Consider the following 27,683-nt stretch of genomic DNA (forward strand, 5'->3'; position numbering starts at 1 on the left):
GAGTTAGACTTCTAGGGTTTGTGGATCTTTCTGCTGGATGGCCTTGCCCTTTACAAAAACAGCAAATATCAGTGGGAGGGTGCATGGGGCTCTTCTCATCTCTACATAATACTGTGTTGGAACCACTGATGAGAGGGTCCCAACAACAGTGAGCTCCATAGCACTCGTGCTTTGTCTCTCTCCTCCTCTTCACCCTCTGAGTTAAGCTCGCTGCTCTCTATTGGATCATTGCTTTTTACACTTCAAGGATCCGTGCAGAACTGAAAGAAGTTTCTGCAGGAGGATTAAAACTTTGAAAATAACCGATGCTGGTTTCCTTCATCATCTGATGTTTATGAGACTTTTGGTTTTTTTTCTGGAATAATGCCTTTGTGCTGGAAGAGAAGCTCCTGGTTGCCAGTGGTGTTTGGGACTGCGCTGGTCGTTCTTACTGCTGGTAATGCTGGACCGAATCAGGACAGGAGGCAACCTCAGTCATCCTCGTGCTTTGGAGGCTTTGATCTCTACTTTGTTTTGGATAAGTGAGTGAACTGACAGACATTACCTGATTTTCTATCGATAACTGAGTTCATGATTTTTTTTAAAAATCTAGGAAGAAGCGTTTGTTGACGAAACAATTTGGTGTCTGTCTTTGTTTCTACCTCCACTAAAGTTTCTTCCTACCCTGAAAATTTAAGACAGTTCTCTAGCTAAACATTTTATGCATTGTTATGAAATCATACTTATGCACGAAGTTTAAAATGCATATTTACTTTATGCATAAAAGAATTGTGCTTTTTGTGTCCCCTGCAGCAATAAAATCATGGTTTTGCCAAGTGTTTTTATGATGTCATCATCCCATTTGGTATCATTATGAGTCTGGCGTCATGCAATGCAGGAAAATGGGTTAATGATGCAATGTTTTCATTATTGTGATTGTTGCTCCATTTAACTGTCAGCTGCAGTCACAGTGCTGTGTTTGGTGTACATACGTACCTCATTAGCCAGTGAAAAGCTTGTCTTGATAATTATGTTTCTTCATATTCTCAGATTTTCAAATTCTGTGTATCTTAGGGAGTCATTGTGATAAAGTTATTTGGACACAGGTCATGATTTAGAATCCATTTCCCTGTTTATCTAAGCTCAGTTTGAGTTATCTTTGTTTTTCATTCAGCAGTGCAGCAAAGACAGCTGTACAAATCTGCAAAGTGGCACGAACCTCCCACAATAATCTATCACAATTACAGTTGACAGTCTTTTGGAGGGGGCATGTCGTGGACTCTTTTCATTTTGCAGGTTTCTGCAGGCAGCACATGATACATTGATAAGTTAAACCTGAATTTTGATGCTCTGCAAATTTAGAATTTTCCCAACTAATCCTTTTAGGGTAATAACTAATAATATTTAAGGTAAATCAGCACATAGCCTCTCTAGAACCGATGCTTAAATTGCTCAGGGAGTTGCCTTTGGACTATAGCAGAGTACTTACCTTCTGACATTTGTATTTTTAAATCCTGGTTTCAAACGACTTGTTTTTATTATAATATCACCACATGCCAAACTTCTTGGCCAACTAGGCCAAGAAAAAAAAAAAGATCCAACTCATTAAACCACTCTTTTTTTATTTGGAGTTTTTAATTGGTGGATTTTTCTGTAGCTCCATTGTTTAGAGAGTCTCTACATGCAGAGGCAGAGAGAGATTTTCCAGTTGTCCTACAGTACTTCTCAGTGCCAAGTCCAGGCACATGCTGCTATTTCTTAGAGGAAAAATCAGGCACTTATGCAGGAGTGAGCAACTGTTTGCATTAGCCATGTTTCAAAGACACAGGTTTACAGGTGCACCCTGGCAGTATTTGTTGTCGGGCATTAGCTGTTCCTTTAAATTTCTGTCTCCTCTCCAGGTGGGACTTCACTTTGCCTCTTAGCTGCGATGTCCTCCACCTGCCCTCACTGTCTTCTCACAGTATCTGCCTGATCTCTCTTCTCCTCTTCTCTCTTTTCCCGATGTCTGCGCTGCCTTTCTCCACTTGGTCCAGATGTTCCAGTGTTTCAGCCTGTTGGCTCAGATGTTTGTGCTGGGACTTGTGTCATGGTGACAATGGAAAAATACGTGTGTTATGAAAACACAATTTCACTGAAAGCCGTGATAAAAATCAGCAGTGACACATTCAAAAGACATCTAGGCTCACAAAATGTCGGCGTTATCAGCCAAAAAAACTGTAGCTGTGTACTGATATTGATACAGATAATTGAATAATGAGATAACTATACAAAACAGCTTCTCTGCTAAATCATTTAATCCCTCCCTGATCTCCTGATTTTTATTTCCTGACAAAAAACAGAGTGGGATTTGGCTAACTTTGCTGTGGCATTTGCTATGCAATCAAGAAAAACGTTAAGTAAAAACTGTGACAGTAAAGAGAGAACAAAGTTCAAGATGATTAAACAGAAACACTGATCAGCTGTTATTATGCAGCAGGGTTAACGAAGCCTTATTGTGAGTGTATTTTGATGACTGTAAGACTAAAGTAACTACAGGTGCACAAAGAGGATTTTAGAAATTTGAAGATCATTACTACTTCGTAGAGTAAGTTCACCAGGCTCTCCAAAGCATTTATTCTGCAGGCTCTTTCAAGTCAGCTGTTTTCTTTGTAAGCACTCCTTCCCCCCTGGGCACAGACACAAGGGCCCCCAATGTCAGGGGCGGTGGCTACAGAAAGAGACACAAATACAAACAGATGCACAGCTTCAAAAACATGACCGCAGTTACCCGAAAGAGACACAAACAACAGAAGACAGACCACGAACCATAATTCACAGTGACATACAAAGATTAAAACAGACATAAAGTTAATTTTTTATGGAGACAAAACAACATACAAAAGACTCAAAAGACATGGTGGTATAATTTCAGGTGCTTTGGGGTCTTTTTAAGACTTGGTCTTGCACCTGTCTGAAAGTGCTAGGGTTTTTGTTTTTTTTTTAATTATTGCCTTGGGCTACTGCCAGAGGAGAGGTCATGTAGTTTAGATGCACAGCTGCGATTTTAAATAACACATCATCATATTAATTTGATCTTTTTCTTGTCAGATCTGGGAGCGTGCAGCATCACTGGACTGAAATCTATCACTTTGTTGAAAATTTAGCTCAGAAGTTCATAAGGTAAAGAAATAAAAGTGTTGTAACAAGAATCTGTGGGAAAGTTTGTAACAAGAAATGATGACAGATGAATGTTTTCTCCTGTCTTTTCTCCAGCCCACAGTTGCGGATGTCCTTCATTGTGTTCTCCACTGAGGGACAGATCTTAATGAGGCTCACAGAAGACAGGTGGGTGCAGCTCCTCCTCCACAAAAACAAAAAACAAAAACTGGTCCTAATCCTTTAATTTTCTGCCATCCAGCTGAAAGGAATGGGCGTAATACCAGATCTGGACTGAGGTCACATACAGTTATGCGCTTATGATTTTTATGACCAAGAAGAGATTCCAGACAGATACTTTCCTTTGCTCTGCAGAGTCTGCATAAATACTTAATCATGTGGTGTTTGACACGATGCGGACAGTTTATGTATCCAATCTTTTAATGTTTCAGTGCTTCCTGTAGATCTTACTCTACAAAAGGCTCATTTCCTGTCTGTCTGTGCAAAAGTGTCTCAGGCCAACACACACCAATACCATTCCAGTTTATTCATCTGTTACACATTGCTTGCATTTTCTCAAAATGCTGCCCTTATGGAAGCTATTATCCTGTCGCCACGCCCTAAAGTATCTGGTTTTTATGCAAAACCATGTTCAGAAATGAATCTGACAAAATAAATATTTCAGTTAGATTAGATATTCCCTTGTCTTCTGCGTGTCCGCTCAGGGAACGCATTCGCAAAGGACTGGAGGAGCTTGAGTTGGTTCGACCAGGAGGAGACACTTTCATGCATCTGGGCATCATGAGGGTGAGTGGACCTTCAAGCTGGCACCTCCTGCTTCAGCTGCAGCACAGTCACCGCGCAGTTCAGAGCACTAGATGACTGAAATGTTAGAGACACAAGGAGTTCCCTCATTCCTTGCATTCTACTGGGCTTACGCGTGTTTAATTGATCTTTTCTTTTATTGTTCGCAGGCCAGTGAGCAGATATACCACGGAAACATAGAAGGTGTGTTTTATTCCTCCTTATAGTGCGCTGCAGATTTTTCAAGTGTAATTTTTACCAAAACCTGTGAATGGATGAAAGTTTTGTCTGTTTCTGTGCTTTACTGAACTCAAATGGATGTTGCCGACTTTAGGGACAGGAGGTCAAAGGGGTCACAAGATAATTAGAGTCTGAGCAAAAAAACACTGTTATGTGATGCTCCCACATGAAATTGCCGTTTTTGTCCTTGTGTGTGTGTGTGTGTGTGCTTTAATGATGCTGTTACTGGTCCAGGCCTATAAACTAGTCACAATAAACAACTTGACAAAGAAGAACACAATTATTGCTGAGAGCTCAGGGGAAGAGGTAACCTTCAGTGTAAGCCTCGGAAAGAGCCAACAGTCGTGGCTTTAGTTATGGTTTACATTTGCTCGTTGACTTGAGGTCACCTTTAGGAGGCCTTTAGATGCATGTGATTTGATTTAGACTGAATGAGATATGCAATTACAACAATTAAGGTTTAGATCATGTAACTACAAACAGTGTTCTGTTAGCTCAGTCAAGGTGGGCGACGTTTTGGTAGCGCGTGCATGCGTTTGTGTCATTATGCCTGTAAACACGATAGCTTGGAAATTTTTGGATGAATTCTGATCAAACTTTGTGGGGATGTAGAGTGGGGTCATGTTAACGATACAACATACAGGCATATAGGGAATTATATATGGAGGATGCCAAATATCATGTTAGTTTGTATATCTGACTTTGTATATCTGAAGTATGTAGCTAGAGTATTTCATTTGCTAGGCCAGTAAAACTGCAGCAGGGGTGATTGTATTCTTTTTGCTCACAGGTTATCGCACTGCCAGTGTTATCATAGCTCTGACGGACGGAGAGTTACACGAAGATCTTTTCTTCTACGCTGAGAGGGAGGTGAGAGGAAAAAAATAGGTCACACGTGTTTCACAACCAGGTGAAATATGTAAACGATTAAACATATGTGGGACCAGATCAAACACTGCCATTCTGTACATCACCACTTTGATCCTCATCTTTTAGTCAGACAGCGGGGCCAGAGCCTTCCCCGGATTCATACATCAGAGCTCGCATTCGCATCTGCTCTGGCCTCTAATAATTCAGCTGCTCCTCTGATCATTCAGACTTTGCAGGCGAAGGCGTGTGAAAGCCACAGGCTTTAATCAGCTTTTAGTTGCTTCAGACACATGTTGACATTGGGGATGGTGTTCCTGGAAATGTTCCTCCTGGAAGCTGTGGGAGGTCTTAGGTTGTTTCTCGATGTCAACACCAAAAACATATTAACTGGAAATTTGACTTATGTGTTCTGTCTGGTTTTGTGGCATCTGAGGGACGTTTCGAATGTTACATCATGCGTGATTAATATTATTAAGTGGAACTATGATGGTGCCTGGCTTCTTTTAAAGAGTTTTTCCAAGTGCCAGATAAAAACAAGCCTTTTTTGGGTTTGTTGTGGATGGTGTTGTGAAATGCAGAGGTGTAATTGAAGCCAGGTCTTCCTGTTTTTGCTGTAAATCTGTGTGTGTACTTGACAGGCCAACCGCTCCCGAAGTCTGGGTGCCTCGGTTTACTGCGTGGGGGTGAAGGACTTCAATGAGACACAGGTGTGTGTATGCTTTTAAGTTTTAGTCTGAACCTTACTGGCTTATGGCACCTGAACTTGAGATAGAAATGGATAGCACTGCTGTAAAAATTTAAGCTCTGGAAATCCAAACCTTATTTTGAAAATCCTGAAACTAGCGTTTTTAAAGAGTTAAGTGCTTGACATCACATAAAGTCATAACTGTAAGTAATTTAAACCCCGTGTCACTGTCTCTGTTCATGGACAGCTGAAGCAAACATATTCAAGTGAGTTAAGTACTCCAGCAAAGACATGAAATATGTTTTAACTTATGCAGCTTTATCCAAAGGCTTGGTTTCCTAATCACTGCAACATGCCAAGTGAAGAGGACTTTCCCCCCGCCTCCTTTGTTTGTCGTTGAAGCTGTTTTATTTTAAGGAAGTTGTGTAATTATGTTATGCCACGGGACAATGTCTGAATGGAAATCTTGGATGAATAAGTGTGCCACTTGTCTCTTTTGATTACAGTAATTTGTTTTCTCTCTAGCTGGCAAACATTGCTGATAGTAAAGACCACGTCTTCCCTGTAAATGATGGATTTGAGGCTCTGCAAGGAGTCATCGATTCAGTAAGCATTTCAGTTCTACATGTTTACATCAGACAGACGCTCGGCATCCGTGTGACGTGTTATGATCAGGACTTTCAGACACAGGAAAAGTCAACGGAGATCTTCTTGCTTTAATAGGCTTTATATAATCTCTCCCTTGACCTCCCCTTTAATCCATAAACATGTTGATCAAATATCAGGAAACGAGTCCTTCTGGACAGAGACAGAATTCCAGGAAAACCTGCTGTGACTTTCCTTCTTTTGATTAGTGTGACTGATAAACACAAAGTATGTCCTGTATCTCTTAAGATTGACCTCAGTGTTTTCCATTTGAATGCTAGGATGAAAAATTTGAATTAGTTTGCTGTGAATGTGCTGATGTCACTGGGATATGGGATTTGTTGAGCAGAAATAAGGGCCAGACAGCTGAATTACATCTGGAGCAGATTAATGGCAAGTTGAAAGCAGCTACTTCTCACTCATGTGAAAGGGGCAGTTGATCATGAATCGTCCTCTTGATGTTCAGGGTTAAAGAGAGTATGTTCCTGGAGAGTAGAGCTGGGCGATAGAACGATAACGATATGTATCGCGATATAACTTTTACTCGATAGAGAAATTAAGCTATCGCGATAGACCTCGCCGCTCTTGTCCTCAAAAAAAAAAAAAAAAAAAGGTCAGCCAATCCAAATTAAGTAGCGCAGAGACTTGTTACGTACAGCACAAGTGCCAAGCCGCACGTGTGTTTGTTTGGGAAGCAGCCAGCGGGTAATGGAGCCAGCGCATAATGGAGGAAATGAGTGTGCCGACTAGAAAAATCAACCGAGCGTGACCGAAGAGAAAACAGATGATGGTTCCAACGCCGGAGAGATTGTCAAACGGAAGAGCCATAGAAGTTCCGTAGTGTGAAGGTATTTCGGCTATTTCAAGTCTGACAAAAATAGAGTAGCGTGCACTGTAAATTGTGCCGAAAGCAAGTCTGGAAATACAATAAACTGGTGCATGCGTCACACTGTGCGCCACGTTATTGTTTCAGTGAAATGAATTTCTACAATACTGTTACTGTTAATTCTACTCTCTGCAGTGTTTAAATGCTTACATATACACACAGTTACTGTCCGTCCACACATACGACTCTGTTCTGCTTCTATGCCCCAGCTTTGTTTACTTTTTCCCACCGAGGCTTCTAGACTTCTGATTGGCCAACATTTAGGCACGGTTAGGAATCTAGCGCCACCTGCTGCTTTGGCATGTTCATAGCAGCGTTTTCCTTCATTTCTGCCTTTATGTGTGGACGGGATTATTTTTTAAAACGAAAATGGAAAATCTCCGTTTTCAAAAATACCCGTGTACGTGTGGACGTAGCCTCAGTCTCTGACTGGAAGCGCTAATTCGTCATTCGGCTTTTGTCAGACTAAAGTAACTGTTAAAACTGTTTGAAAAGCTCAGCTATACAACAAGGAGAGATTGAGAATTTCCTTTTAGTTCTCAGTTTATTTGATATTGACAAAAGTTAGTCAGTTTTGTCTGTTCTTCTGTAAAACAAACTAAGATTTATTTTTAGAATTAATATTTTGTTTCTAAGTGGAATTGACAATTTAGTCTGTTTCGTTTGTCCTATTTTGAAACTTAAACGCTTTAGCGGCTGCCTTTTGTGTAGTTTGCAATATTTGCCTTTATTTATCTGAAAAAGTCTCATGTTCCTTAAGTACATCTACCCTGTTGAACTTATTATGGGAAATAAATATTTAAATAAAAACAAGCTGCTGATTATTTCACATTTTACTTGTGAGCAACGGCACATTTAAATCTTACAAATATAGTTATTTGGCTTATATCGTGATAGATATCGTTATCGCCTGAAATGAAAAAAACATATTGTGATATGAAAAAATCTCATATCGCCCAGCTCTACTGGAGAGCAACAAATATATATATATATATAATACTCAGTGTTGGGAAGGTTACTTTTAAAATGTATTCCACTACAGATTACAGAATACATGCCCCAAAATGTATTTTGTAAAGTATTCCGTTATGTTACTCAATGACAGTAACGTATTCTGAATACTTTGCATTACTTAATATAGTATCATGCTTTTTACAACTACATGAATGTACTTTTGCTGTGTGATTTATTACTATTGCTGGAGGTCCACGGCTCCGAACCGTAGTAAAGGGACCTCTGGCTAATACGTCGGGTTCCGTGTCGGGCTCATAGCTGAAACCTAGCTTTACTTTGTTGTCTGGGTCAAGTTTGAGACAGAGAGGCGTTGAAAGGCTGCTCCAACGGAACTTATTGTTTTGGAGGAAAACACCAACATGGTGTACAGTCGAGTCTTAATAGCTTACTTACAACTGGGCTCGTCAGGCACTCTATTTGGCTGCAGTGGTTATTATTATATTTACATGCTTCCAGCTCCTGTTTCTGCTCTATGACAACTCGTACTTTTCCACTCTCCTTTTTCTCCCTCCTTGCGCTCACAGACATATAACAGGAATGGCAGTCCATTCTCCCTGCAGCACGGACTACACTGCCCATGAGGCTACATTCTTTAGGGCTATGACTGTAGCATTCTGCCTATTAGCTTAGCACAACAACAACAACAACAACAAAAAGGGGCTCTCTCACCCAGGAAACACATAGTCGCAGAGAGAGCGCGCGTCACCCTTTAACCATGGCAACCATAATGCTGCGCCTGGAACATAGCTGTCAAACAAAACCCAAACAGTCCTGACCAATGTTCCCTCTAATTTTTCACGTGTCTGAGCGAACACACAAACTCCCTGAGCGATCCCTTGGACCACTGTGAGCAACATTAGACGTGTCCACTGTGGTCACGCCAGAGTTTACATTTATGTTAGACTACTTTTAATTAACTGCTCTAGCCCATTTACAATGAAAATGTAAAAAAAAAATCTAGTCATTGACCTGTGTAGTATGTTAGCCTGTCAACGACGTTGATTAGCTGCGTATGTGCGAATGTGAATCGCATTATTGGCTGGACTATGGGATAAGGTGGCATCATTCTAATCCCATATGGGAGCAGCCAGTCACTTACTGACTAACACTGCAAAACAGAATTGTTAAAGTATTCATTTTAATTTCAATTCAGGTTAGATTTTTTGTGCGCAACGCAGATTTTCTGTGCGCAGAGACCGTGTCAGCAGTGCGCAATTGCGCACGTGTGCAGCTTAGAGGGAACATTGGTCCTGACCCGCGATATGAAACAGGAAAATACCGCTGTGTAATCCATTTATTTCAACAAAGTAACTGTATTCTAAATACCACCTTTTTAAACGGTAACTGTAACGGAATACAGTTACTCATATTTTGTATTTTAATTGCGTAATGGCAGTACATGTATTCCGTTACTCCCCAACACTGATAATACTGTACATCTGCAGGATGTAAATGGGAGTAAAAGTTTATTTAATAAGGACATAAAAGTGGACTTGGCTCAAAGTGGCCATTCAAAATGGAAAGAAATAGATGACCACGAGAGAAAGATGGACAGCAGGAAAACCACAGTGCTTATCTCAATGTGTCCCTCAGATCCTCAAGAAGTCCTGTATCGAGATCCTGGCAGCAGAACCATCCAGTATCTGTGCAGGAGGTAAAACTTTATTCTAGTTCACCTTCCTCAGGCCACTCATTATAATATTAGGATTTTCTTAAGATGGTGAATGAATTTGAGTATGCCGAAAAGTCGTTTCCTAGAGTGCATTTACCTTCTAGGATGGTATAGTTGTATCAGAAGCTTTCAAGCAGCCATCATGGGCATGGATATCATGAATCGAAATCTATCAGTTGAGAGCTTTTAATGAAGTCTTCTTTTTCCAGAGTGTAATAATTGTACGGCTTACGTCTTTAATGAATTTCAAAACAAAACAAGAATTGGGTGTTTGATTTTTTTCAGGGTCACAAATATGCATAAAGCCTCATTTACATACGCCAACACTAATATTTGATTAAATGTCCCAAAGTGTATCTGGCAAGACACTTTTGATAGCCATCAATGAGTTTCTGGAATAATTCTGGCTGGATATTTTACCACTCTTCTTGGCAGACTTGGTAGATTTCATTTAAATCTGTTGGTTTCCCGGCACAGACCTGGTTCATAATTTTTCAATCGGGTTGACATCAGAACTTGGGGAAGGACATTCAAGAAGCTTAATGTTAGGGATATTTGTTTGGGATCATTGTCCTATTGGGGGAAAAAATGTGTCAAAGAATTTTGGAGGTAATCCTCCTTCATTTTACCATCTATTTTGTTCATCAGTACCACTGGCAGCAAACAGCCCCAGAGCATGATGCTACCACTACCATGCTTGACAGCTGGTTTAGTTGTCTTGAAAGTCTCACGTTTACAACTCCAAACATTTCTTGGTCAGCACCCTCTAAATCTATTGGCGATGTGAAACTCCCTTTACTGGGATAGTGAAAAAGGTTTTTGTCGTGTAGTTTCCAGTTCATTGAATTCTTGGATCTTCCTGAACGCCATTTTCCTCTCATCTGAGGGGAATCCACACTTGACCCTGTGTGGATTAGAGAAAATCCAACTTGCACACCCAGTTCTTGTTTTAAACTAATTTCCCCTGGAAAAAGAACTGTTGAAAAAAATTATTAAAAGCTCCAAATTTCCACGACATTCATGCTCAACACAAGTGTATGTAAACTGCTGCTTGGGATTACTTTGGACCAAAGAAGATGAAATAACTTCATTTATTTTCAATAATATTTTATAGATGAGGTGACATAATGTGTTTCTCTTCGCCTTGTCAGAGTCCTTCCAAGTGGTGGTGAGAGGAAGTGGATTCCTTCACGCCCGAAATGTTGACAAAGTGCTGTGCAGCTTTCGAATCAACGACACCCTAACTAAGAGTAAGTGAAGCATTGCTTATCAGGGTGTTACCCCTTATTCACTGCATGAGCTATTTTATTACCATATAACATCATATCTGATTATGCTGTTAAACTATGACAAAGACGGCTGGAAAACACAGATGAGTGTGTGAGACGTTGTGAAAGTCACCTAAATTACACCGGCCTGATTTTCCCAAAAGACAAACACTACGTGAGCCACACGGCTGGAGTCCTCGATGATCAAATGAGCAGCCAGGTTTTATTTATGCATTTTTTTAAACACATGGTGTAATTTTACAGTCTGGAATCAAGGTAAAAATTAAAACAGGAGATTAAGGAGAACCTGTACCACACACAAAGGAAATATCTTTAAAGTGGCTTACAGTAACGCTTCCTACTTCACATGCCGCTGCAGCTGCATGAGGTGACGGTCTAATTACAAAGCATGACAATAACCAGCATTTACATAGAATGAAATGTGTGCTCCGCGGAAGTAAGACCACTGTGACCGTTTCTACTTTCATTGTTTTTACTGTTTAAATCTACAAATTCAATGAGATGATTTTCTGGAGCTTGGATTTGAATTCTAATTGTTTTTGCATGATATTATCTAACGTCCTGTAAAACTGATGACATGGAAGCAATTTGAGCAAAATTATCTCCTCATGTCAATCCCATTACGTGGAGGTTCCTCCTCCACATTCATTCACTCCTCTAGAACCTTTGCACACAGACTTCTGGACTTTGTTTACTTTACATCAGCAGTAAGCTTTAAATGAAAAATAATATTGTCACAGTTAGCTTTCAGAGAGACAAATGTATCATTTCTTGAGAAATAATTGCTCCTTCTGATTCCTGCTCTCAGCCCTCTGCTTACTTTGCAAGTCTGGAAAAGTGTATAAAAGGAAAGCAACAACATGCAACTACATGTGTGAAGCAGATGAATCCATGTTTGGGATTTTATCCCCAGGAAAAAGTAGCAGCAAGTATAGCCAGGCGTGCAGGGATTTGGCAGTTCCTGTCCTGAGCTATTCATTGTTTTTGTGACAGATGTTGTACTGGACAACTGTGGGAAGGGTGAAAGAAGAGACAAGAAGAAATTAACACGGTTAGATGAAACGATCCACACAAGTCCTGTGTCTGTTTGATAAACTTGAAGCTACGGCTAACCTGGACCTGTCGACATGTGACCAAATCCACTCAACAGCACTTTTAAAGCTGACAGTTTGAGCCATAGCATGACACTGAATAAATGTGGTTTATGTCACACCGTTGATATAATATAAGACATTAAGGTTCAAGGTTACTTTATTTATACCCGTAGGTAAATTTGCTGTACAGAAAAAATTATTGCATTTGGCATCCCCTCACAAAACACACATTAAACCCGACAAACACATATTTGATAATTTGACAAGTGATAAAAAAAAACCCCAATATAAATAAGATCAAGATTAATTCAATAAAACAGTTTTTATTGAGTTCAGTGACAGCAGCAGGGACAGCTGTTTTATCTTTGACCCACACTTTGGGACTAGAAACCTCCATCCAGAGGAGAGAAGCTGAAATTCACCCCATAAATGATGGGAGCCATTATTAAAGATTTATAAAGCCATTCCTCTGTAGCTGTTTAGAGTACAGGGAAGCCAGACAGGGCCATGACTCACATATAAGACGACTGGAGTGTCTCACTATCTGATTCAGTGAGCTTTTCTCTGTGACAGAGGTCTAACCGAACCATGCCACCAAACAAAAAGATACAACAAACTCAATAAAAGAACGATTGTTCGGGCAATGTGGAAATGAGCAAATTTCCTAAGGCACTAAATGCGCTGGTGACCCTTTAATTAAAGTGACTCCATGCCCATTTTGTTGCTTCCTAAAATCAAGAACCATATCTTCTGTTTCAGATATGTTCAGTTGAAGTTAAGACTCCTCACGCCACTGAACAAAGTCATCAATAACTAGACTGTGTGTAGTTTCACCCTCTTTAAGTAAGCTGGCAATAACATCTGCGTATTTAATGATGGCCCTGTTTTCATATCTGCTCTGACACATGTTGTATAGAGAATGAATAATAAGCATGATAACAAACGCTCTTGGGGAGAACCTGTAGAGGAGAACAGTGGGTCAGACAGAACCCATTTATTCTCACTCTTTGTGACCTGTCAGCTAAATAGTCTAAAATCTAATCCACCAGGTTTTCCCCAACTTCAAACTGTTCTTAAAGTCTTTAGATTAAAACATTGGGGTGTAGTTTATTAAAAGCAGAGGAGAAATCAGTAAACAGAAGTCATACAAAAGTCCCTTTACTCTCTACATGTTTAGAAATCAGATTAAGTAGAGTCAATGGTGCATCCTGATAAGTTTTTTAAAGACTTTCATCACGACTGAGGTGAAGGCCTGAAGTCAGTCAGAACTTTCAGGCGACCAGCTTTAAGGACAGGAACAACGACAGCTTCTTTCCAAAGAGAGGGCACATGTTGCATTTGCAAGGATTTATTAAAAATAACCTGAAATAAAAGACTGAGTTCTCTAGCACAAGATTTAAATAGGCGGCTACTAATATTATCAGGACCGTGGCTTTTGTTAATAAGAGGTAGGAAGATTTTTGTTACCTGTGAGCAGTGTCAGTTTACTTGTTTCCTCTGGTTTACTATCTTTAAGCTAAGCCAATCTAGCCACCTCCTGGTTTAGAAGTATGAGCATCTTATTCCTGGCAAGAAGGGGATTTCCCCCCCAAGCTGAACAGAACCCTGTGAACTCTCACAGTGCAGGCTGGGAAAAAAGCACAAGTAACCATCTGCGCTTTTTTGCTTTTGCAACTGTAAGATTCTTCAGAACTCAGCTGTATTTAACCAGTGTCACCGAGTTTATAGTATGGTACAGAGGATGACTAACCTCTCAAAAATCAGCCATAATCTTAAGCAATAACTCCAAATAATTAAGTGGTTGAAGATGAACTTCAGTCATCTGTCTTCACCTCCCAGTTAAACATGACCTCTCTCTGAGCTTGGGGAGTAAACAGTCTTATAAACCTTTATGACACTGACTTCGAATGCCTGCCAGAATCCTTTTATCCACCACGGATTTAAATTGTGGAAAAATGTAAGTGCAGCAAATCGTGTTTCATCAGCTCTGAGCTGGACAAAGTTTGCACTTTGCTTTCACGCTGTAAGGCCACTCTGAGTGCAAGGTGGGTGCAGAGTTGAACTCTGACATCTGTCCCAGTTCGTGGCGGCGTGGAGCTGTTTTGGCCTTGCTGCCTCCCTCTCTCGCCTCTCTTCCTCTCCCTCCTCCATTGTGTTTTTTTAGAGAAGAGCAGCCGCTTGTGTTGATTTCCTCAGTTCTGGGGTATGCGCTCGCCTTGCCAGGATAAGCAGACAGGCTTGCGCGATGATGTTTGTTGGATCCGCTTTCCTGGACAGCCAGCTGGATGAGGAGAAGACCTACATTTTGCCAGAAAAACAAAAAGTGTGGTGAAATTGTTTGTATTGGCATTCGTGAGCAGGGTGCAGATGCCTTCAGATGGGAAAACAACAAAGTGCTTGTTTTGCAGATGCAGTCCTCTCTGATTGTTTGTCAATCAACTTACAGTGAAAGATGTGACATCATTCGACTTCTGTTAACAAATGCATAGTTTCCGCTCTTGTTGTCAAATATTTGTTGAATTAAATTTAAGTCTTGTCTAATCAGTCAATAAATTCATTTTACTGCAATCTGGCAAAGAGATGTCATAAGAAACGGTGATTTGAAGGTGAAAACATGTTTCAGGAGCTGCATGTGTCCTTGAACACTGCTCACAATTCCAGTCAGGAAAGTTTGGCTCATGCTTTTGCTGTTTTTCATGACCCTTTCCCCCTCCGCTTCTCTAGTGGTGAAGCCATTGGTTGTGGAAGATACATATCTACTCTGCCCTGCCCCAGTGCTTGAAGAGGAGGGGATGTAAGTCGTATAATTTACTTAAATAAATGTGAGGTTTCAAATGAAACCCTCTGCTCTGCTTTTCAAGGTTAAAACGGGGCTGAGATATTTTTCTTTTTCTTTGCCAGGGCAGCAAATCTTTATGTCAGCATGAACGAGGGTCTCAGTTTCATCTCTAGCTCGGTCACAATTACCACCGTGAGCTGTGTGAGTACAATAAGATATAGGGGCATTTGGCCTTTAGCGGGGGCTTGGAGCAGCACAGAGTGTGGAGCTACAGACGGAACACAAAAGTGGTTTACATCCAGCGCTCTTTGTGTTCAGACAGCCTATGCTGACGTGTCTGTCTCTTTTACAGTCTGATGGGACCATCCTGGCCGTAGCTCTGCTCATCCTGATGCTGCTCCTGGTCTTGGCTCTCCTCTGGTGGTTCTGGCCTCTGTGCTGCACTGTGGTCAGTTCCCTGCAACGAAGACATGAACTCGTGCTGCTTTACAGATTGCTCTCAGCCTGCTCCTTACATTTTACATGGCTACAAAGAGTATGGGGGCTGTAGCCGAGCCATTTACGTCCTAATTGATACCAGACAATATAGTGAAGCCTGGAGTCTGTGTATCAGTATTCCTCCTTTGGATCCTTGCATCTTGCAAAAAAAAAAAAAAAAAAAGTGATACAAATTAAAACTAATATTTGATTCATTTCTTTTTAATTAATCCAAAGGTTCAAAAAACACTCAATTTTCCCAAAAAATTTAATTTTTTATGATTTAGGCTGTAAAGAGTTAATTTTTACTGGACTTTAAAAAACACTCTGTTCCTGAGGGATCTTTGTTGCTGAAGTTAGTCCACAACCAGTAAATAGTCTCGGCCATCAGGTGAACATGCGTTTAAGCAATTATACCTCTCCTAAAATTATTTGCGTTTCCAGAGGTTACTGCAGGTAACCTCCAAGTCAGTATATTCACTTAAAGAGATCTAACTTGTAGCAGATTTTTCTACCATTTATGGCTTTACTTGATTTGTTGCCAGTGGTGTGGAAACAAAAGCGTCTATAGCCTGAATGTTTTGGTTGATATCTTTGTCACTATGAAGTTTTTAAGTAGCGGGATAACTGATTCCAAGTAAAGAGTTTCTTTTTTTTCTTTTTTTTTTTTTATGTACTTATGCAAAAGCCATCTGCTCAGGACTCGGTGAAAACATGTTTGTGGGATTATTTAGCATCAAGGTATTTCAGCAAACTCACTTGCTACCACATGCCCTCTGTACAAATCCGTACATCTCCTTTCAAATCGTCACGGGCATGGTGTCTCTTCAAAATGCACTGCAGTGTTTCCACTGGAGCTGGAAACAGGAAAGCTGAGCCCTGCCAGAGAGAGATGTCAGCTTTTACAACACAGCTTTCTCTCCCTTCACTCTTTTTCTGTCCATGTCAATTCGCTTGCAAGTTGAAGTTCGTGCAGCAAGTGTGTTTGGGAAAAAACGACACTAGGTTACCAAGGGGAGTCTTTTTTTTCTTCTTCTTTTTGTTCCAGGATTTGGAAAAGAGTGCAGGAAAAAAAATCACAAATAAGAATCAGAGTGACTTAATTTGCCAAATGCATTTAGTGGAGATGAATCTGTCTTTATTACACCTGTGAAAAAACCCTGACGGCTCATGCAGTGAGGAAAAAGTTTATATGGGGATAGCAGCGGTGTACATTGTTGTGCATTCATCCAAGTTTTGAGTTGCATAACATCGAAGTAGATGGATAAATTGTTTTTCTTTCCCTATTTATGTGATACTAACTAACGTATAAATACTATAAAAGTTATCCATAAAACTAAAAAGGCATAATGTGGCATTTATGAGGTTGTTACTCTTCTCTTGCTTTAACCAGCAACCTCAAGGCAAAAAAAATCTGGATAGCAGATTTCTAGGTCAGCGCCTTGCTCTTGTAAGTCGTAGAGACTAAGAGGGAAAACATTTCTCAGTCATTTGCTGTTGTGTAGCCACGTCACTGTGCATAAAGCGTGCATTGTTCTGACACGCAAAAAGCATTTTCAAACATGTCTCTGCGACTTCTGTCATCTCCTGATGTTAAACAATGCTCTCCATCTTTTTCTTCCCATTCACTCTGCTTTTTCTTCCCCTCTTTTATTTCGCCCACAGATCATCCACGAACCACCACCACCGCCAGCTGTGGAGGATAGTTCGGTAGGAGCTTCACAATCTCCGCCTCCTATCTGTTTTGTCAAGACTGAAAAAGAGTGCTTGTGATTTAAGACTTCGACAGCTGCCAGCGTTTAGCTTATGTAATTGTTAGAGTGACAGCGTAAACCTCAATGACCACACGGCGTCACTGACTTTCCAGCTTTAAACTTTCAACACTCGTTTTCTGATTCATTTGACGAGAGTTAACGCCCTCTCAGAACAACGGCATCGTGACTTTTACAGCACCCCACCACACACACACACCATTTCTGCTGTTTGTAAGAGCACTGCTGTTGTGTCCAAGACTTTAATTTATGCCTTTAAAAAATTATAACCATTTGGACCTGCAGTAAGAAGTTTAAAAACTCAATAATAATAACTCAATAACTCAAAAACATAATTTCAATTTAGTTTTAAGATCAAACCGCAAGTCCAAATGACTCGATTCAATACAGTTTAACGGTCCTCAAACACGCTGCTGCAGCTGTGGGACGTATCAGGCTGCATCTGTTTGCACAAAATTAAACAGAAAATTAGGTTTAACTGCTGAATTTAAATGCCAGTGACATCCACGGCCTCAAAGACTGCTTTTATTACGGTCTCCTCTGTGCGACATCCTGGTAGGATACGAGACAGACAGGGTGTATTAAAGAGCTGAAACATCACAAGTTTGGCTAGTGGGCTTTTTCATTTCCTTTGATCAGACAAACTAGAGCAATGGGGACATAATGACAGCTCAGGGATAGGAAGGACAGAGAGAGAGGGGCATTCATTCCAGTTTGCCTGGTAACAAATAAGAGAGCAGTTGTGTGCAAAAGTCTTGTGCCACTCCTCTTTCTTTATATTTTGCTTCCAAGAGGGGCTATTTTGTCATAGTTTTCTTGAGCAATAGTTCTCCAGGCTTTCTTTGGAAATTGGCAGGGAACCATTTTTTAAACTGTATCTTTTGGCACTTTGTTACAACAGCCTGTGGCAAAAACACAGAAATATTCCTGTTTCATAAAACATGCCAAAGATAATACAGTGTTACAGGCATAAAATAGTATTTTTCATGAACAAGAGGATTCAAAAAGAGTTACACTTGGTATATCTCTGCATGTTGTGCAGTGTGTCCTTGAAAAATTTGAGGAAACTGGACACGAAAGGGACATCTGCAGCAGATGGGCAGTATCTGGAAATGTCCTCAAGAAATAGGGAAAAAGACCTGACACAGGATCCGAGAGATGCATCTGGCACATCAGTCGATCCGTCTACTGTTCACTGAAGCGCCATCAGAATTCATCTCAGTGAAAGGGTGGCAGTTGAGAGTGAGGAATCCAAATTTGTTCAAATTATCGTCAGTGCTTATGAAGTGAGTGAGTGCCTACAGCATCTGTAAAACACGTGGAAGCTCTGTCATGGTTTGGTGATGCATTTCAGCCAGTGGCGCTGGGCAGCTTGTCAAAACTGATGGAAATACAAACACAAAAAAAAAAAACAACCATCAGATTTTGATCCACTGTGCCATATCATCTAGAAAGCATCAAATTGGCAGCAGCTTCATTTTTCATCATGACAATGACCCCAAACACACTGCCAATGCAGTAAAAGTGTACCTGGATAGAAAAAACACACAATGGAACACGATCAGTCATCGGTTCCACATTATTGAAGCAGAGTGGGATCTTCTTGACAGAGAATGGAACAAAAGGCAGGAAAGCTTATTTAAGACACTTCAGGCTGTGTTGAAGAATAAAGGCGATCATACCAAATATTGACTTTTAAGCTTGTTAGAACTGTCAAAACTCTTTTTTTGCCTTATATACTGGATTTCCATGCATGTGAGTTAGCAGATGTTTAAATAAATTGCTCCTCCTATTTCGCTTTTTCCTAGAAATGTGTGAAGAAATAAGGGGCGGGCCAGGACCTTTTGCACAGTACTGAATGTTTACTGCCTCTTAGTTCAAGCTAAGGGGTGATAAACATTGGTGAAATGGTTAAACAACAAATACATTTAAAAAAAACATTTCCTGTTGCTCTCCCACAGGATGATGAGGACTTTGAAGCCCCCAAGAAGAAATGGCCGACTGTTGATGCCTCCTACTATGGAGGAAGAGGCGTAGGGGGGATCAAAAGGATGGAGGTTCGCTGGGGTGAGAAAGGCTCCACTGAAGAAGGAGCAAAGCTGGAGAAGGCCAAAAATGCCAAAGTGAAGATGCCTGACCAGGAGTATGTGTCACCACCCCCTCGGGTTCTTAACAATGGCATGCAGAAACCGCCGGCGCCACGCAACTGGTACTCACCCATTAAGGTAGGGGGGGGGGGGGGGGGGGGGGGTATATATATATGATTACTCATTAGGAACTACTGAGAAACTCAGTATGATGCTTCACTAAGGGAACACAAACAGTAGGCAATGGTGAAGATTATTTCACCATTGCTTACTGATTACTGAAAACCATTGCCCCAGATGGTTTTCAGTAATCAATATCTAAGACTACATTTGTAAATTAAAGCTTTGATGCTGTGTAAAATGTAAATATGAAACAAAATCTCATCTAACAGTATTTTATTCACGACAGAACATAGTTGAATTTTTCGTTTCATGATGCTCCAAATGTTTTTAAATTGGTGGAAAGATCTGGTCTGCAGGCGGACTAATTCAGAACCCAGACTCTTCATCTATGATGCCACGCTTTTCTAATAGACGTATGGAGTTTGGGATTATAGTGATATATGGAAGATCTTCTCTGAAAAACACTTTATCTGGATGGGAGTGTATGTAAAACATGTACAGGCCTTTCTGCATTGTTGGTGCCTTTCCAAATGTATGTTCCTAATACCACAGGCACCAGTGCAACTCTATATCATCAGAGATGCAGGCTTTTGAACTCAACGCTGATAACAAACTGGACCCCTCTCCTCTTTAGTTCGAAGGACACGGAGTGCATGTTTTCCAAAAATAATTTGACCACAGAACAGTTTTCCGCTTTCACTTTTTTTTTTTTAAAAGATGTGTTTCTGCCATCAAATTCAAAACGAGCTAATATTAAAAAAAAAAAAAAAAAAAAAAAAAAAAAAAGTAAAATGTCTCACTTTAAACATTAATACGTTTTCAGCACCCGAACATTTTTGGAACGGAGTTTTACAATAATGTCCTGAGTCAGACGTGATCATGGAAGTACTGAGGAACAGCTTATCACTGTTGTCCTGAATCATTCCTCACAAGTGTTACCTAAACAACTTAAAGCAAACAGGATATGAGTTTTAACTGAGCCACATAAAAATGAGTAAATACTGGAGAATTTGAGAGTTATTAGTTTAAAAAGTATTTGAAGTGTGGGAATCATGGTTTTTAACAGCTCTGCTGGGGCGCATACTACATATAACACAGCATCTGTCACAGATTACTTCATGCTAATCTGGCTGAGGATATGTTAGTACGAGTATGGTGTTTTGGTGAAAATAGCCCGAGATGTGTTCGGGTATTAAAGCTTAGGTGACAATTGGCACACGGCTCCATTCCTCCAGGACCAGCGTGGGGTTAAAGGAGTCTTTCTGAAGTCTTCCCAGTCAGCAGGGGATTGCTAATAGAAACCAGACTTCTGTTGGACTGACCTCCAGAGAGAAAGGCTCCACAGCCAGGAGTTTTTGTGAGCAAAAACAGCTGCATTTTTTCTGCTCTTATCCTCAAAGTATTTGCTGTGTCTGAAAAGTATGAAGAGCCAACTTACAGTGGACTGAAACCATTTCACTGTGTCGCTTTGAGATAAATGGATGAATTAAACGATACATTAAACTGCAGCTGAAGTCACTTGTGTGAAAAAGAAGACAAAAAAAAAAAAAACAAGGGTTGGAAGCAGAAACCAATGTTTTGTAGGATTTTACATTCTCTTAAACATTTTGGTCTCTTCTCTGTTTCCACAGAGCAAACTGGATGCATTGTGGGTGCTTTTAAGAAAAGGCTACGACCGTGTGTCTGTAATGAGACCTCATCCAGGTGACAAGGTAAGAGCAACACCAACCCTGCACTGGCATGCACTGAGCGTGCATTGTAAATCGTTCTGCATTTCACGGGCTGACGTCAGGCTTGGCTGTGCATTAACTTCTGGCAAATGAAAATTAGCAATTGAAACGATTGTATGTGAAAATGTTGAGAAAATGGACCAGCTGTAAGCAATGAAGTGTGCACAGCGAGACTCATGGGAAAAGTTGCAGTGGGATTGGATTTAGACTGCTACAGTACGCAGCAATGTAAAAGCGTCTGGTGAAGTCATTATGAAAAAACAAAATGAAATTCCTCAAAGACCAGCTGCAGTGGGGGTGACAGTGCAGTGACCGCTGCAGCTGGAAGCTAACATGAAGTCAGAGAGAGTAGAGTCTGTATGCGGTGAAAAACGGGAATTATGTGTCTAAAAATGTCACCGCAAGCGTTTATGTAATGATTCACATTTCTCTGGGTCAGAGTGTTGATCTAAAACCATTACCCTCACAGGGTGAAAAGACATTTCTGGCACATTTAAACAATCATTTTTTACATTTTCTAGAATTTTCTCTGTAACTACTGTAACTCCTAAGTGTTTTGAGTAAATCTAAAGTACACTGAGCTAGTTTCAGATTTGACTCAATAACAACCCAGACAGGATTTGCTGCTAGAAGACAGGCCTTTAAATGCCATTCCAGGGAGGAGCTGCTCCTATTGTTTGCACAGAGCTGTATAAGGTGACACACAGCCGTGTTGAAACATAAAGGAGAATTTTGAAGATGAGAGTAGGAAGCAATATTAGTAGCCCACCTTTCTTTTATTTTAAACTTCTAGTGAGAATACCAGTTACTCCCAGTTACTACAGTTAATACCAGTTATGCATGCTTTTAAACCCATGTTTTTGTAATGTTATGCATATGCATATTATAAACTCAACAGCCATTTTGTTAAGTACAGCTGCTCAGCTGTTTATTAATTCACATATCTAATCAGTCAGTCATGCAGCAACTGATTTAGGCATGCAGACATGGTGATCTACTCAAAACCATCAGAATTGCCCGAAAAAGAATAAAATACCCAGTGAGCAGCAGTTCTCTGCGGAAAATGAAAACGCCTTGTTGATGTCAGAGGAGAACTCCCAGACTGATAGGAAGGCAACAATAACTCAGCTAACCATTTGTTATAACAAAGGTATGCAGAAGAGCATCTCTGGAAGCACAGCACACATATCTTAAAACAGATTTAGTTTATAGCAGCTGAAGACCACAGCAGCAGCAGCCGGTGCCATCCCTGTAAGCTGAGAATAAGAATCTAAGGCCACAATTCACATGTTGTCTCAGTTTTTGCAGGGACATTTAAATCGCATGTACTGAATTCTGCATAAACATCATGAAAGCCTCGATCCATCCAGTCCTGTGTGAATGATTCTGGTGGAACTCTGGTGATGTAATAGTACCGGGGATATTTTCTTGGAGCATTTTCGGACCAGAGCGTACCCATCATCTGACAGCAGGATAACACGACACATCACAAACCTCAAATGATCTCAAAATGACTTCTTAAACATAATGAGTTCATGAAACTCCAGTGGCCTTAACAATTAGCAGATCTCAATCAAATAGAGCATCTTTGGAATGTGGTGAAACAGGAGATTCACATTAATCTGCAGCAACTGTGTGATATTGTCATGGTAATGTGGACTAAAATCTCTGAGGAGTGCTTCCAGCACCTTGCTGAATCTATGCCATGTAGAATTAAAGCAGTTCTAAAGGCAAACAGCAGACCAACCAGTTACTAACAAGTTCAGCAAAGCTCACCAGTATAGTCCATAGTTCATTTTTTGGCAGCTATAATGTAATTTTTTACTTTGATGCAAAAATCCTAATGTTGATACTTTATGCAGTTACAATAGAAATATAATTGTTTGGCATGAATAAGCCTCTGGAATTTTCAGACTGATGTGTTATTATACGGTCAGGTTTCTTCATCTTCATCAGTGCAGTTATGCAGCATTTCCTTAAAGAGATACACTGACAGTCCAGCAAGACCCTCATTTCATGCTGAGGAGGATGGGAAATTACATCTCAAGGCAAACTTATCAGGATTCATACTTTAAACTATTTCTTAGCCTCCTTTGCTGTATTTTTTGTCTTGAAGTGAGCCAGATGTTTTTAGAGGGTAAAAGGTCTGGTATGTAGGTGAGCCACTTTAGCAATCAGGCTTGTTTTCTACAGTCATGGTGTTGTAATACATGCAAAATGCAGTTTGGCACTGTTCTGATAAAATAATCAAGGCGTTTCCTGATTAAAAACAAACAAACAAGAAATAAGTGTTCTTTTTTCTTTGCATGATAGAGTTTTAACTTGTAATTGTGGATGCAACGAGCCTGAGCAGCCGATTTCACCCTGTTTTACTTCAGCCTCAGCCTGTCTGCGATGCTCTTTTGTGCCCGAGAGGCATTTTATAATAAGCTTTCAAGCTTATTCTAAAATATTATACAGGATATTTAGAACTAACTAGGCAGCTCATTCTCTTGACAGTACTTTTTGCATTATGCAGTTTATGGACGTTTTAACCAGCACTCAGCTCACTGAGAAACAAAGTGTCGAAGTGTGTCTTCCTCACTATAAAAGCTTTTCATTAGCTTACTGGAAAAGAAAAATACTTGTTTGTACTTTCTGAGCAGTGAACACTTTCTGAGCAGAAAGCTTGTTCTGATTGCAATTAGGAGTCTATTTTAAAAGCCTTTTTATAAATGAGTGCAGCAGCGGGGAGGAGAAAGCCAGCTGATCCAGTTGTTGCTGGAGAAAAACCCTGTTACGTGTCGCTTTTGTGAGCCTTAAAGACTGGGGTCTTTTCAGCAATTAAAAATAAAATCAGAGGACGTAACACAGCAGGTTACTGGGCTACTGAACCATCACACAGTGACTGACTGTGAATGTAGATACAAGTATGATACAGTCCGGGAGCCCAAGAGACATAAGGATCTATGATATTCAGTATAAGATGAACTGTACAACATGCAGCATTTGGCCTATTTCTTTTCCCCCAACAGTCATTTCTCCTCAGTGTTAAATAAGAGACACATTCCTTATCAGCCTATTGCAACTCCTGGGTCGACTGAGTGCAGCTGCTCCAGGGGTGTAACTTGTTTCTGGAGTATGATGATGATGATGTATATCTCCCTTTAATGACCTCACTTCATTTTGAATGGGCGTAAATGATGGCAGGTCAAGTTGTCCAATGAAATAGGTGCATAGCTTCTCAAAATTTAAGCTGGGACTGAGAATTACAGCACATTTTTTAAGGTCTGCTGACATTAAAATACACATTATGTAGCTGTGTACTGACAACAGGAAAAGGCTTTTGTGAGAGTGAGTTCATTCAGTTGTCAAAGCAGGAAAGTGTGTGTTTTGTCAAAGAAAGTTCAGAAAAGTGGAGACATTGGTTCTTCACCCTTCAAATTCTGAAGTTATTGTTTGATCAAATGAAAAAAAGAGCAGCAGATAAATTTAAAAAAATGTCATAGATCCTATGTTTTTAGTTAGTACTAACGTTCTCAAACTTAGAATTAATTAATTAAAAATATAGGAGCTGGCACCACTTTGTGGAAGCTACTGTGTTGCCCCACTTTCTTGAATGCAATGGCTGAGATGGATATAAGACTATTTTCCCAAAATATGTTGCACCCGAAATGTGAATTCTTACCTATGTTTTATCATCTAAGAAGGGGTACTCCTCAACAAACAAGCCAGAATGCAAAAGAAAAGAGAAAACTCTTCCTCTAACTCTTCCAGGGTAATCTCCTGAACTGAAGATGTGGCTCTAACACATAAAAATGTGCATAAACATCCTTATTTATTCCAGATATTGTCACAATTACTTATTTTCAGCAGATTTGAAATGTGACTCTCCTGTGTCCAGATACTGAGCTAGCTAAACAAAAACAGCAGCTGGTTATAAATGTGGTTACCACCAACAAGCCTATGAGTGTCCTTGAAGCAAACATGAATCTTACTTTCTCTGTGACAAGAAGTTTGATTCTCACATCATATGAGAGTTTATTTGCTACGTGCCAGAGTCACACAATGTTAGATCTACTTCAAAGATAGTTTCACTAATGCCAGCTAACAGAGGCTAACAGTAGCTAACAGAGGCTAACAGTAGCTAACAGAGGCTAACAGTAGCATTTACCAACAGACAAGGTAAGGATATCCTCAACAACTCAGTATCAGTGTCACTGGTCAAAAGTGAGCTTCAACAACAGACCGACTCATATCTGACTACTTTCAGAAAGTTTTACAGCCTCATCCAGAGTAAATAGATGTAGATATTTTTCACTCTGCATATTGAAAGCCGAGATAAACAGTAGACTGACAGATTGCAAAATATGTTCATGCAGATCTGATCTGCTTTTTAGCCACGATTTATTGCACAAAGTTGATATTATTCAAATAGTATGTTAAAATATAGTACTTGCACTTTATGGCAGTAGTTTATGAATGTATGAAATTTTGCTTTGGCTCTTAGAAAATGCAAATATCATCTTATTGTTCTGAAATGTCGTATTAGACTTCAAGCTAGCTGCTGAGACAATAAAATCATTAATAAAGTTTTTATAGTGAATATACGCTAAGTAAGCAGTAGGGTCAACACAGTGAGATTTTTTTTTATGCAACCTTAGAGGTCACACCTTGTTGGATCATCAAAAGAAAGCAGGTTTAGGCAAATGTTTTATGAGCCTCACTTTTCAAACCCATAGGCTAAATCCATCTTCTATATACAGGCTGTGATGTGAGCCAGACCTTTTCCTTTCTGTCATTTAGACTCAATGTCTGAATTTTCATTGTGAATTTTTGCCTTGGATTGAACAATTAATGGAAAAAAATTTAACGTTTGCCACTTTGCTAACAAAATCTGAACTCTGTTTAATTTTATAGGGCAGATGCATGAACTTCACCCGTGTAAAATCCCCCCCTAGCTACCCACACTTCAACAATCACCCATCTCCCATCTACAACCCGCCTGGCAGGAATCCACCTCCACCGCAGGGCACCCTACCACCGACTCCCAGCGCGCCACCCTTCTCCTCGCTGCCTCCAACCCCTCCACCCATTTCCACCCCTCCCCCTTACACACCACCTCCCAACCGGGCTCTTCCTCCAACCACCTTGCACATACCCGCCCCACCGGCGCTCTCACCCACGCCTCCGCCCTGCGCTAGCCCAACCGGCTTGCTGCCACCTCTTCCCCAGGGACCCCCTCCTGGACGAGCCCCTCCACCTGCCCGCCCTCCGCCTCGCCCTGGCCTGTAGAAGTCTGGTGGGAGACAGGAGGTGGTCACACAAGACTGAAAAACATAATCCAGAGTTCCACCAGCACATAGCCATCTTTGATTGTAACTACGAGTGAGGTGCAACAAGGTGCCAACCTCAGCAGGCTGTAGCCTTTCAGACTTGTGACGAGGAGGAGCGAGAACTTGTTTTCAGCTATTTGTCTACTTTTGTACACATCTAGCCCAACAGTGCAATTGCTTGGATGCTTGAATTACATAGACATTCCCTATAAATGAGATCACGCAGGCCGGCTCAAAAACATTTGACTGAAGACTGTATGAATTCTGACCGAGCAGAGGATCAACAGCTTGTACTAACAGCTTTATACACAGGCCCTAGAGAAGGAGTACAGTTGTCTTCTGAATGGCCATGTCACTAAAATAAATGCCACTGTAAAGTTCCTGTTTTATATAAGAGAAAAGAAAAACACTCATCCTGCAAATGTTCCACATACAGCAGAGTAAGGATGATGCAGAGGCATCTGAAAACAATCCTTTTTTTAAATCCTTGAATGTTTGCATGCAAAAGTGCTCGAATCATCGTTTGTAGTTTTTTAACATTTGTACTTGTTTTTATACATTTGTAAATACTTTCATTTTTTACTTTGTACTTGTGTAGACCACACTCTTCATTTTGGGGAAAGAAAGACAATCATCGGTGATGACGGCATGGACAGTAAGTGTACTGAAACAGCAATGCAATGTATCTGAACTTCCAGTGTTCAACTCCTGACTCGCAAACTATTTTCATCCAACCTAATGTGAGCCATGTCTGGCCCGTTTTCTGTGCTCATTGGTGTAAACAGTAAATTTGGCTTTACCAGATGTATGGCTGGAACTGACCTGACCAAGATGACTGTAATTACAGCTGTAGGTAAGCGCTGCATAGGATCTGTCTGTTAAGATGAGGGTAACTCTGGGAATCAGGGAAAAGCTTTGCACATCGTCTTACTCGTCCACCTACGGCTTCAAAAAAAGTTGTACATTATTAATGCAAATAAGCGTGCTCAGTTATATGTGTGCTGTACATTGATGAGTCAGTAAACAATCTTGTTTTACTTTTTTTGCAGAAAGTCTTTAATTCCTCTGAGAATAAAATACGATG

General features: G+C 40.4%; 1 protein-coding gene across 3 annotated transcripts; it reads left to right on the plus strand.

The window, feature by feature from the left end:
• Positions 1-8: 8 nt before the first annotated feature.
• antxr1a (ANTXR cell adhesion molecule 1a) lies at positions 9-27,544 on the plus strand. Of its 3 annotated transcripts, XR_003274120.1 has the most exons (18): positions 9-521; positions 3,070-3,141; positions 3,235-3,306; positions 3,843-3,924; positions 4,092-4,125; positions 4,952-5,031; positions 5,670-5,738; positions 6,242-6,322; positions 9,855-9,915; positions 11,085-11,183; positions 15,041-15,110; positions 15,218-15,296; positions 15,448-15,543; positions 17,238-17,282; positions 19,306-19,569; positions 21,186-21,266; positions 26,184-27,039; positions 27,198-27,544. XR_003274120.1 is itself a non-coding variant. In XM_026188481.1 (17 exons), exons 1-17 carry the CDS (start codon positions 364-366, stop codon positions 26,556-26,558), a joined length of 1,929 nt encoding a protein of 642 aa, XP_026044266.1. In that variant the 5' UTR covers positions 9-363; the 3' UTR covers positions 26,559-27,544. The 3 variants fall into 3 exon arrangements, 2 of the variants coding, with proteins under 2 accessions (XP_026044266.1, XP_026044265.1); XM_026188481.1 differs by having other exon boundaries at positions 15,218-15,357; positions 15,398-15,543; positions 26,184-27,544; XM_026188480.1 differs by having other exon boundaries at positions 26,184-27,544.
• The last annotated feature ends 139 nt before the right edge of the window (positions 27,545-27,683 follow it).

Source organism: Astatotilapia calliptera, chromosome 12, assembly GCF_900246225.1.
Source record: "Astatotilapia calliptera chromosome 12, fAstCal1.2, whole genome shotgun sequence".
In the NCBI taxonomy this organism is placed as follows: Eukaryota; Metazoa; Chordata; class Actinopteri; order Cichliformes; family Cichlidae; genus Astatotilapia; species Astatotilapia calliptera.

What these genes read in the sequence shown, in the direction of transcription:
- antxr1a (XM_026188481.1), top strand. Translation starts at nt 364, where the DNA reads ATGCCTTTGTGCTGGAAGAGAAGCTCCTGGTTGCCAGTGGTGTTTGGG. An exon ending in CTCTACTTTGTTTTGGATAA is followed by an intron (nt 522 to 3,069) that starts GTGAGTGAACTG and finishes TTTTCTTGTCAG; the next exon opens with ATCTGGGAGCGTGCAGCATC. An exon ending in ATCCAGTATCTGTGCAGGAG is followed by an intron (nt 9,916 to 11,084) that starts GTAAAACTTTAT and finishes TCGCCTTGTCAG; the next exon opens with AGTCCTTCCAAGTGGTGGTG.